This window comes from Eulemur rufifrons, chromosome 1, assembly GCF_041146395.1.
Source record: "Eulemur rufifrons isolate Redbay chromosome 1, OSU_ERuf_1, whole genome shotgun sequence".
Classification (NCBI taxonomy): domain Eukaryota; kingdom Metazoa; phylum Chordata; class Mammalia; order Primates; family Lemuridae; genus Eulemur; species Eulemur rufifrons.
In genome coordinates this window covers 31770938-31783522 of record NC_090983.1, presented here as the reverse complement: position 1 = coordinate 31783522, position 12585 = coordinate 31770938, and the positions used below count along the sequence as shown (strand labels likewise).

Sequence of the window (12585 nt, the reverse complement as noted above, 5' to 3'; positions counted from 1 at the left end):
GCAAGTTTGTGACAGAATGACACTCACTGACTCCAGACAGCAGAGTAGGGTCTTCATGCTTGAGAGAGATCGTGAAAGGAATTTGAATCAAACAAGAAGGGTCGATAAGGGGCTGCACCTCTTGGCTGGTGAGGCTGGGGGCCGCCCTGAGATGAGCTGACGTCACAAGCAAATCCTTCCACCCAGAGCTCTCTTTCCTGCACCCTCCCACCCGTCCTCCAGACTCCATTCCTACACACATGGCCTCTCTGCACCCTCCCCAAGTCAGAACGGGCTTTCAACCAACTTTCTCACTGACATTTTGCCCGGAGACACTGATACCTGAGGTGTTGGCCCCATGCTCCCTGGGGCATGTGGCCTTCAGCTAGCCCATAAAGACCTACAGCAAGCAAGTGTGCAAAAACACGACTTCCCCAATGTATGTTCTGTTCTGAGCCCACATCTGGCCAGACAGGAGGCAGCTTTAACCTCAGGTCTCCAGAGGATTTCCTCTTCCTAAGAGTAGGGTCAAGGTTGGAAAGAAGCCTGTATCTCCACTTCTGTACCAGCCTTTGTCCAGAGACATCTCTAAAGGCTGGCCTGGCACAGATACAATCCTGCCACTCAGGGTCTAGTCACCTCCCTGCCAGTTCTGCTCTAAATGGGGCACAAGGTTCCTCCACTCTCACCCCTCCCCTCCACTTCTAAGAAACCCCAGCAGCCCACATCTCTCCCCATATTTGCCTCAGAATAACCCAGGTTATTAACAACCAAAGCCTGAGGAAGTCTTTATCTGCTTTGAGCCCTTGTCCCATCCCTGCCCCAAGGACACAGATCACAGACCATACTACCTTGAAGAAAGAAGGAAGAAAAATCAGTCAAAACCGAAAAAGTCTTGACGAATCATTCAAAATATAATGCCACTGTACTGTGAATTCAAAAGCAACCAGCAGATGTCCGGGAAGTTGGCACACATGAAAAGAGGCCACCACCTCACTGTCTTTCAAGCTCCACTGCAAAGACTGTGGTTGTTTCATTCCGGTCTTGTGTTAAACGCAAATGGTCCGGAGCCAGAGTCGGAGTATCCTAGGGCACAAAGGGCTTTGATTTTCAGGACTTTACTGGGTGGGGAGCAGGAGTCTTTAGCTGCCCTGACATCCTGCTGTCCTGGGGCATTTCCACGAGCTTCTCCGAGGAGGACCCCGCACACAAATCCTCATGGGGGGAATTCGATGATGGCAATTCAAAAGCATTCCACTTTGAGGGTTGTAAAGCCGGAAGGAATGAGTGTGTGTGGGTGTATATGTGTGCATACACTAATTAGCCCTCGAAGACCCGCGCATTTCTGATAGCCTTTTGCGATTCTCTCAGGGATTGGGTGAGGCTGGAATGTTCATGGGATCCTCTGTGCTATTTGCCATATATGACGCAGTGGCAGCTGCCCGAAGAGAGAGGGGGCTAACCAAAACCTTCACCCTGAGCAGCCCAGCAACTCCTGAAGTGATCAGGATGACTTGTGTGGATCAGTTTACTGACATGGTAAGGGGGGTTCCTTTTGTAATCACCCCTCATGTGGACTTTCATTCTTGGTATGAATTTGATAACCATGACAAAATTACAAGGCAGGTTAATCTTTTTCAATGAAAATTCTCATTTTGCTTCCACTTGCCACTTCTTATATGCTTCAAAGCAGCTGCAAAGTGAGTGAGCCTCTTTAAATTATGGTTTAATTGTTTCAGACCCAAAATAAAAGCACACTCTTGGGCCAGTGTTAATAGCAAATGGACATGGTAGGTTGCTTCTTTAAACATTTTATCAAAATGCAGTTGATGTAGTATTAATATTTTGATTACTTCAATAACCAAATTATATTAACTGGATACTTGATCTGGTCAATTATGCAGAAAGTATAAGCAAACTAATAAAAATAATTTAAATGAATGCATCAAGTCACTGGGCACACATTGATATGCCTTGTAATCGCACAATAGAATACAGTTCCACTTTCCAGCTACTAAAAATATATCTAGAACTATCATTAGAGGGTATCTCTCTACTGAACTGCTTACTGCAGCCCAATAAGTCTTTCGTATAAAATTGGATTCCACTTTATGCCTTGGAAATTACAAGGCATCTGAGTAAGATGCAACCTATTCCAAACGTAAGAAGTTTTTCAGGATAAGGAGATTTATGACTCAAGGACTGAAACAAAAATTAAAATTATATAATTTTAGTAAGAATAAAATGGCATTAACTTGCTCTTTCTTAAAAAGCATAATTTGCCTTCTGAATGACAACATTTTTCGTATGATAACATTTTATTAACAACTATCTACCCTTTTTTGATCTTTTTTAGATTCCCAGAGATGACCCTTCAACATTTACACCTTGGTCCATCCGTGTGTCTTAATCCTGTGTTTTCTAGAAAATGAAAGAATATATGATTGATCTTAAAAGTCTCAGGCCAGAGAGAAATATAGGTTGGCTTCCAATTATCAAAGATAATTTTAACATCTTTAATGCTACAGTTTAGGTCACTGCATGATTATATTTTAGGATACAAATTTTCACCAAAAGGTAGAAGCTTAGAATCAAAAATTCAAATTTTAGTTTGCATTATCCTGAAATCTACATCATTATGATTTTAAAACATGGTAGAATTTTTATGAACCCAAACAACTCAAGAAAGACTACTCATGCTTTGGTCTTCAGAAATCTGCTCAAGATCCAGTAGAATCATCCACCCCACCCCACCCCCTGCCGCAAACTCTGAAGATTGGATTTCCCCAAAGCCAATGAGGTGCTGGCAATAATTGGCTCACCTGGGAAAATCCTGGATTTATAGTGTTTGCCAATTTCCATGGTGTAAATATTCCTACGTTGGCCAATTTCAAGCCACCAACTGAAGTCTCTGAGTGTGGAGTTGGAAAGAGATGCTCACAGGCAGTTCTTGTGAGTGGATAAGGCTGTCTCCAGCACTGCAAAGCCACCACAGTTCTCAGTTCCCACCACTCCCACATGGTCCATTTAGACGAGGCTTCAGGAAGCAACTATCCAAAGCCTCCTGGTCTTCACCTGCCAGGAGCCAGGTACATGATACAACTTCTTCCTCACCCAGGAGATCACACTGAGTATAACAACAATCTTAACTTACTCTTGAGTCCCTTGTTTTATCTTAGTGTCTGAAAGGTGAAATCAGAACCACCTTCCTTTTGCCATCAAAGAAGCACAAAATCCTGGAGTTCTTTTTCAGTTGTTTCTTAGCTATTTCACATTGCATTTTCCAAAGATGTTCGGTCCCACGTGAAGTTTGAAAACAAATTTTAAAACGAACTTTTGTATTGAAAACACAAATAAATACTTGTCAAGGATCTGTGTGCTAGATATTAAAGCTCTGCATTTATCAATAGTAATTTTGTGATAGAGAATAAAAGTGTGTAGAAATTGTTTATGTGTATATGAGACTAGGTTAGGAGAGAAGGCTGGTGGGAGAAAGGAAAGACCTCTTTCCAAAAAAAAAAAAAAAGACTCACTAGTCAATTTCTCTTATTCTAAGAAAAGCATGTGCGTGCCTGTGTGTTATGTATGTGTGGTGTGTGTATGTGTACATGTATCTTTAAATGTCTGTTTGAATGCACTCAATCTAGATTTCCTGGAACCTTACCCACGAGAACCTCATTGTGCCAGACAGAACAATAAAAATAGGGTCATTGGCATATTTTTCTAGCAATAAAATAGGAAGACACATTTATCACAACCATAAATTAATTACAAAAGTGTTATACTTCATAGACTATAGGGACACAGCCTCTAATATCACAGAAATTGCATTTTTGCAAAATAAATCTAATCATTTCAACAATATTTCATTAACTTGAAGAATTGGGATGGGGGATATATTTACAGAAGTAATACATTTTAAAGAATAGCAGGTTTCAAGCACATGATTAATATCTTAATGCCTTTAAAAATTAAATTGACAATTTGTAGTGTCTATTATATTACACACTTAACCCATGTTACTAATTTAGATAAATATCTATCATTGTCCAATTCTAAAGTGTTATTCCAGTGATAGCTGGGCTAAAAATACAAGATGCAATCTTTTTAACCAGTGGACTCAGTAATGATCAAGCAACCTTTTGATGATAAAAGCATGTGATCATTAACTCTGGGCAAAACTGCTAGTGCTTGCTCCTGGTGGAAACTTTTCATTACTGTTGCTTAATTGTGGGTTAAATCAAAGTTTATGAGAAGAGATATAATGTGTGGCAGTTGCTACACTTGCTGTGCTTCTCCTTTTGACTTAAAGTACCTGTGGTGAAGGATGTCCTACTTCTCCTGAGCCAAAAGTTTATGACAGAAGGGTTAGTATCACCTTACAAGAACTGGAAAAATGGAATTGAGCGAAGAGTAGTAGACATGGAGTTGGTATCTGCATAGTGCTTGAATCTGCAGACACTTGCATGCACTCAGGTTTTGGAAAAGGTCAGAAAGAGGGCTGAGACAGAAGGGCTTAGAGATTTATGTTGTTTCTTCTAAGGAAAAAATCTTTAAATCCTCTGCACTTAATACTTGCAATGACGTAAATTGGGCATATTCTGCACACTATCAGTACACACAGTATCGCAGGTGGAACTCTCCAGGCAGGCTGAGACAGAGTCTGGAGAGCAGGTTTCTCAGGGATTGACACCTGGCAGAGGAAGGGTGAAGAAGCAGAGTTAGGCAGAGGGAGACGTGGAACTGTGGTGCAGCCTGAGGAGCATCAAGAACCCAGCGAGGGGCCCTGGGAGCGAGCATTGTCCCAGAGTTGCCCTGCTTAGACTGAAATGTCCCCCCTGGATCACTGCAGTCTCTAATGGGGCTGCCATAAGAAGGGCGTGACCTTGAGGAAGGAGGCTGTCTGCTCTGAGGCTGTCCCTGCAGGTGCTGGTGGTGTGGACTCCACTCCCCACTGGGCCAAGTCCTTCCTCACAGGGGTCCTGACGGCCACTTCCTCACCTACCACACAGACCCATCAGAGCTATTCTTCCCGACTCCCTTGAGTTTATTAATATGCAAATCTTGCATTGGTATAAGTAGCAAAATCACATTTAGTTATACATTGGATGAATTTCCTTTATAGAAAAGAATAATTTTACATTCAAAGAAATACATAATTTACATTTTGTAACATTTCAATATTTTAAGTCAGCTCTTGCCCCAGAAGTTCCTCATTATATGTTTGCTGTATCCTTTTCTTACTTATTCAAATGTCTTTAATGAAATTCAGTTATTAGCATACTGTGTGCAAGTGCTGTTATTAATTACAGATAAAACTTCAGAGAACTCTCTTCCCTGAGTTCCACTATCTGGAATTGACACTAATCCAAAAAATTGACTTGCTCTGCATAAATAAATGATCGTGAGGAAATGTTCAAGAAAATGACTTTCTGCAGAGCACTAAAGCCCTGAGTTGACAAAAGATATGTCTGTAAGTAGCATTATAAGAAAATATAAATTTATCCCAGAATGTCATAAGAATGCCTTGGTGCCTATTTATTATCTAATATTTCCCAAAAATTATAATCAAAGAACTCTGGTGACCAGGTCAATCATTTAATTCACTTGCTAGGGAATATTACTATGAGACACTCCCTCTGTGGCATTGATTAAATTCATATGTGTACTGGGGTCTATTTTTAGAGTCTTTCATCACTTCCACTGATCTAGTTGTCTATCCTTATCCCAACACCATAACTAATATGAGTCACATGTCAAGCTGTCCCTCACTGTTGTTATTTTTCACATTCTTCTTAGCTATTTTGTTTCATGCCCTCAAAAATTTTCATTTTATTCAATTTCCCCTAACAACTTGGGTGGGATTCTAATTAGAATTATATTCAATTTATATATTAATTTTAATAGAATGTACTTCTTATATTAACTTTGCATCTGAGAACATTATATGTCTTTCCATTTATGTAGGTTTTGTTTCATTAGCACATTCCTATACTTTTCTGGAGAAGGACTAAATTTATTCTTAAGTATTCTATGTTTTGGAGCTACTGTGAATCAAATTTTTTCCACTTCCACTTTTGAGTGCTTATCTATATGGCAGTAAAAGCTATTAATTTTTTTAATATTTACATTATATCCAATCACTAGATCAAGCTTTCTGTGCCAATGTTTATATCAATTTATACCAGTTATTTCAGTTTTTCATTATTTTACTATATCTATTATAGCCTCCAAGGCAATGTTATACAATAATGGCAAGAAAAAGCATCCCTATCTAATCCCTGATTTTAATTGAATTTTTTAATTTACCTTTAAGGATAATATTGTTACTGGTATATTATCCCTTGACACATTGCTGGATTCTATTCACTAGTATTTTACTTAGAATTTCTCTATCTATATTCATAAGCAGGGCTCTGCTACAATTTTTTTGTACTCTCTGTGTTGTGTTTTGATATTAAAATGTTACTTGGTTTATAAGATGAATTAGGGAGAATTTACATTTATATATGCCAGGGAGAGTTTAAATAACATTGCCATTATCTTAATAATTACATAAAATTCATCTGTAAATTCATTTGTTCCTGGTGTGTTGTTCAATGATACGGTTTTAATCTTTTCCATTCTCTTCCTTTTTTTTAAACTAGTTAATGGTTAATTTTATATTATGTGACCCATATCACAATAAAAAAGTAACGAGGTAATAATTGTAAAACAGGTAGCAAAGACTTCCCTTCCTTAATAAGTTGTCTTATTGTTTACAACGGCATGTTATGGCTCTAACCCTTCTGTATTTTCATACTCTTATTTTTTCACTCTAAATGTTTCTCTCATAAATAGTATACAGTATATCTAAGTTTGTGTTTTTCCCTAATCCAATCTGCTAGTGGTTATCTTTAAATGGTAAAATTAATTTCATTCACATTTCTCATAATTAGTAAAAATTTTTGTATTTTACTTCATGCCTATTATATTTTACACATGTAACATATAATTTAAATTATATAAATATACAGAAAAAGCATCCCTATCTAATCCCTGATTTTAATTGAATTTTTTTTTACTTACCTTTAGGAATAATATTAGTTACTGGTATATATTGTGTATTTTATACCGTGGTTTCCTTTTTTTTCCTTTTCATTATTTTTGCTGGTGTTTTCCAGCTATGAGCAATTCCATTTCTTCTCTTGTTAATTTGGAAGTCAAACTTTACCACTAGTTGTTCATTTCCATTTACCTCCTCTAACAAACAGACACATATTTCTCTACCACTAGTTGAAAACAAGACATCAAACACTTCCCTCACAAAAATTTACTCTTCCCTGGCCTCCTGCTCTGTCTGTCCTCCTGTTTCCACCCCGTGCTCCAGGAAGATAATACTTAGGTAACTCTTCCTCTCGTCCACGCCCCTAGCAGTGCCCAGCCCTTAAGCTTTTACAGTTGCTATATGTTGTAGTTCTAGACTCTTTTTTTTTTTTGGAGACAGAATCTTGCTCTGTTGTCCGGGCTAGAGTGCCGTGGCATCAGCCCAGCTCACAGCAACCTCAAACCCCTGGGCTCAAGGGATCCTTCTTCCTCAGCCTCCCGAGTAGCTGGGACTACAGGCATGTGCCACCATGCCCGGCTAATTTTTTCTATATGTTTTTAGTTATCCAGATAACTTCTTTCTATTTTTTAGTAGAGATGGGGGTCTCCCTCTTGCTCAGGCTGGTCTCGAACTCCTGACCTCGAGTTATCCTCCGGCCTCGGCCTTCCAGAGTGCTGGGATTACAGGCATGAGCCACAGCGCCTGGCCTTAGTTCTAGATTCTTAATTGAATTTCCCTTGCATTATGACTTTTTATGATTTATATTACACATTCCCAAACAGCCTGCCCTTATCCATCTAGGCTTCCCTTCCTCTTCACCTTTCTTATCTGAGTTGGGTTTTATTTGATTTTTTTCCTCAGGTTGGGGGGGGGGGTCTTAGTCCGGGTGGGAAGTTTGCTCCACTTGCAGGGTCTCTCTCCATTGCCCTGTTTCCTCTCAGCGACCGGAGACACTCTCCTGCCCTCTCGTGTCCACAGTGGCAGCCGAGAAGTTTGGTGCCAATTGATTTCTTTTCCTCCATAAAAAACTTAATTTTTCAGCCTAGTACCTTGTAAGATAGTCCCTTTTTCCCTGGAGTCCAAAAGTGGTACCAGGGCCAGCACAGTGGCTCACACCTGTAATCCTGGCACTTTGGGAGGGTGAGGCAGGAGGATCGCTTGAGGCCAGGAGCTTGAGACCAGCTTCTTGGGTCTATATCAGTTTCCCAGGGCTCCTAACAAAGTACCATGCACTGGCTGGCTTAAAACAACAGAAAGCTATTCTCTCACAGTTCTGGAGTCTAGAAGTCTGAAATCAAAGCGTCAGCAGGGTCATGCTTCTTCTGAAGGCTCTAAGTAAGAATTCTTCCTTGCCTCCTCCTAGCCTACGGTAGTTACCAGCAATCCTTGGTGCTCCTTGGCTTGTGGATACATCACTCCCATCTCTGTCTCCATCCTCACGTGGCACCTTCCCTCCATGTGCCTGCCTTCAAATCTCCCTCTCCTTGTAAGGACACCAGTCATTAGACTTAGGGGCTACCCTAATCCAGTGTGACCTCATCTTAACATGATGACATTTACAAAGATCCCTCTTTCAAGTAACATCACACTGGGGACACAGTTCAACCCACACAGGCCCCCTTGAATGCTTTTTGATTTGGCAGCCAGCTGGACTTCAGCTTTGTTATTGGAGTATCCTAAGAGACACCAGCCACAGAGTTTAGAAGGCAAAATGATCCTAAGTCGCCCCACACTGCACACACACACCCACCTCCCCCACCCCAGCTCCACCCCCCCACCCCACCCCCCTGCGGCAGAGTAGAAGCAGGAAGGCTGCCAGGGCCCCACGGAGGCAAGTGGATGAAGACTCCCAGCCTTACGGCTCTCCTGACTCCTCACACTCGCCCAGCCTCAGGGGCAGGAAGGGCTCAGTAGACCCCTCGGCACGCGGACTGCCGTCCACACCAATGCCAGACTTTCTCTCCACGCCCCAGCCCCACCCCAAGGGCCAAGCTCTCCAGACTCGCAGGGTTTTGGGTGCTGATCTCCAGGCATTCCCCCAGCTAAGGGGGAGAGAACCCCTCTGCCACAGAGCCCAAGGCCCCAGTGGCACCCAGCTTCCCCTAAGTCCAGCAGCTTCCCAGCTCAACAGGGGCAGAAAGATGGGAGCTGGGAGGGGAAAGGAGGGGGCCTCACAGACAAAAGGCTGAGAACAAAAGGTCTGGAACACAGAGCCCCAGCTCTCAGAGTCCTAAAAGTCCCCACTGTCAGTCCGCTTACCTGTGTTCCATCTTTGGATTTTGAAAAACTCAAAACAGAAGGCAGCACCCCAGTGACATCAAAGCAGTGGCCAGTACTTTTCCATCGACATCAGTGAGCAGGATGTTACAGTTTTTTTTTCCAGAAATAAAGTTTGTTTGAATCGTTGGGGAAGGCTGTGCCCTGTCTAATATTAATTCTTCCATTGGGTAACAGGTTTTTCTATGGAAATCATAAGACCTTTACTAAAACAAACATACAAGCACCTGGGTCAATATATGTGGAATTTCTCTCACCTACCAGAAAAAAAAATCATTTAAAAGTGAAGAAATTTAATCTTTCGTTTTTATTAAAGAAGAAAAAAAGAAACGGGGGGGGCGGGGGAAGCAGCAGTTGCTTTTTTCCATGGTCTCGAGTAAGAATTGAGAGTCAGACTTGGCAGAGGCCACATCCCACCCTCTCGGTGTGGGCAACCTTCGTCCACTCTGAAGCAAGCTGTTTTCAAACTGAGCCCCCAGAGCACCGGGGCTTTCTCAAAAGAGGGAAAACCTGAGGGCTTCGGGCCTCTAGCCCAGTCCCCTCTGCTAGAGCAGCAGCTTATTTTGTTTCATTTGTTTACACCTGACAGGATTTCATTCCAAGTTTTCCCTGGCTCAAACGACATTGAAAAACACTTCTCTAAAGCCTTTCCGGGTCAATGGTCAGTTTCCCAGCAATTAATGCATTCGCTTCCCTAATCCAAAGTACTTTAATATCTTCCAAATCTAATACCATAATCCAACTTTAGTACTCTAACACCAGTCTTGTATTTTCAATGCTTGTGCTTTATGTTGACGCTGAAGGATTTATTCCAGTAACTATTTTGAAACACCATGATTCATGCTTTTTACCGTCCTTGGCAGCATCGCGCTCCTGTGGATGGTAACCGCATGCTCTTTGTGTTTACCAGCTGCCCTGTTTTATTTTTTAATTTTTTTTTCATTTTTTAGAAATTTCAGAATATTACAGCGGTATGAATGCTGTGGCTACATGAATTGCTTTTGTACAGTTTGAGTCAAAGTTGTAAGTGTGCTTATCACCAAATAGTGTGCATTGTACCCATTAGGTGTGTGTGATTTTACTCATCTCCTCCTTCCCCACCATCTGCTTGATTTCCAAGGAGTTTTACTTCCATATGTGCACATGAGTGTTGATCAATTAGTTCCAATTTAATAGTGAGTATATGTGGTGTTTGTTTTTCCATTCTTGTAATACGTCACTTAGGAGAATGGTCTCCAGTTCCATCCAGGTTGTTACAAAAGGTATTAGTTCACCCTTTTTCTTATAGCTGAGTAGTACTCTGTGGTATACATACACCACATTTTATTAATCCACTCATGTATTGATGGGCACTTGAGTTGGTTCCACATCTTTGCGATTGTGAATTGTGCTGCTATAAGCATTCAAGTGCTAGCTGCCCTCTTTTAAAGGGAAGAGTGAGACGGTGAACAGAGCGTGGACCCTTGGAAACAACCCCTGTGTTGTTTTCCCCTGAATGGGAGCTGGTATAAGAAGAGCCTGTGTCTCCCCAGCCTCCTTTCTCCTCCCCCCTGACTCCTCCTCCACTCCTAATTCTTGTGGCACCAACTCCTGCTCATCTTTCAGGCCTAATGTCCCTTCCTCTGGGAGGTCTTTTCTGATTCCTTTTCTTGTCCCCAAAATAAGACTAATTTCTCTCTTCTATGCCTGTCAGACGCATAAATGTTTAATTGCATGTTAATTGTCTTACTAAACCTTAAATGCCTCAGAGAAAGAAAACTCCCAGATCTTGTTCTCCACTATGCCACTTAGCAGAGTGCCTGGTGCAAGACAGAGGCTCAATTACTACTAGTCGGATGAATGAATGAATGAATGAACGAATCACTGAGGTCTCTTTCATTTAAAGTATTTCAGGTAATCAGTCAAGCATCAATTAACCCCTGCAGTAAATAAGAGGTCATTTATACTGAATATTGTGGGGGATACAACCAGCTAGTATAAACTTTAGGGTCTTACTACCTAATTGGAAAAATGAGACGCAAACACTGAAAAGATAATCAACTCATTAATGGCAGATAAGAAACTAGCTTCCTGGTTCCCGGTTTAATAAATGAAAAGTAAAGAAGCAAAGGGCTGGATCTGCAGGTGCTTTCAGAAGGCAGGGAGCGGAGAGGAGGGAGGTTGGGAGCTGCTTTCTGAGGGCAGAGGAAGAGGGAGGGAGGGTGGTCTCAGTGGGAAGGGGCAGGTCATTACCACTGCAGGGCGGGAGGACCTTCTCGACCCGTTCAACACACACTTACTGGGCTTTACTCTCTGGGAGGCACCATTCTAGGCCCTGGGATCCTGGAGTGAACTGAAAGCAATGTCCCTGCCCTCCTGGAGTTTATGTTCTAGCGGAGAAAGCAAATAACAAGAGAAGCAAGTATCTGAGTCAAGTAGCAATGGATGCTGTGGAGGATATGAAACAGGCTGGTGGGACAGAGAGCGATGAGGTGCCGCGTAAGACTGGGGGTCAGGGAAGAGCTCGGACCCAAATAACAGGAGGGCACCAGGCCCCGAGACAGGAAAGAATTTAGCATATTCAAGAAGCAGGAGGGGAGAACGTGGTTGAAGACACACTCAGAGAGGTGGGCACTGGGGAGGTGGGGGGCCGGGGGAGTGCTCGGTGCAATGGGAGACCATTGGAAAGTTATGGGTAAGGAAATGTCAGGTTCAAAGGTTTAAGCAGAAGGACAGTGAGAAGAGTAGTTTGGCTGGAGTGGGAGATTTTTTTTTTTTTTTTTAATTGATAAGCAAGAGAGTCAGGAACAGCTTGTGAAAGGCTTTGCATACTGGGCTCAGGAGTCTGGACCCCGTGTTCCAGGCCTCAGAGGGCCACTGGGAGCTTTTGCACAGGACTAATGTGATCAAAAATGTCCTGATATCTCCAGGAGTGACATGATCAAAAGCTGACCTGAGGGCCTACCTAATTCCAAGCGTGATCTCTCCAACTGCCCCTCTCACGAGCCTGTTGTAGATTTATTCATCAACCTTTCAACACATGTGAAACACCCACCTGCACACTCAAATACACGGGCACGTGCATAAACACTCATCTCCACTGGTGCCTGAAAACTGGGGTGCCCGAGGGCCTAGGCATTGAACTGTCAAGAAACTGGGGAGCCGTAACTCCCTTTGATCAGAGTAGCTCTGTGGTAAAAAAGGTTCTGACGCCACATCAGAAGATCTTCCTCAATTAGCCCAGTCAGGAGGGTGCCAGGGAC

The 12585-nt window shown here is 42.2% G+C and overlaps 1 protein-coding gene and 1 long non-coding RNA gene across 2 annotated transcripts in view; one reads left to right on the top strand and one right to left on the bottom strand.

Annotated features, from left to right (window-relative positions):
- LOC138395176 (aldehyde oxidase 4) overlaps window positions 1–2389 on the top strand; it is a 63315-nt gene extending 60926 nt beyond the window's left edge. The window contains exons 34-35 of the mRNA XM_069487786.1: window positions 1351–1518; window positions 2336–2389. Coding sequence (XP_069343887.1) covers window positions 1351–1518; window positions 2336–2389 — 222 coding nt within the window. The remainder of the gene's footprint in view (window positions 1–1350; window positions 1519–2335) is intronic.
- On the bottom strand, window positions 1454–3441 carry LOC138395671 (uncharacterized). The gene is made up of 3 exons (XR_011235550.1): window positions 2859–3441; window positions 2316–2400; window positions 1454–1672 (listed from the first exon to the last, which is right to left on the bottom strand). It is a non-coding gene; the product is annotated as an uncharacterized lncRNA (long non-coding RNA).
- Between the last annotated feature and the right edge of the window lie 9144 nt (window positions 3442–12585).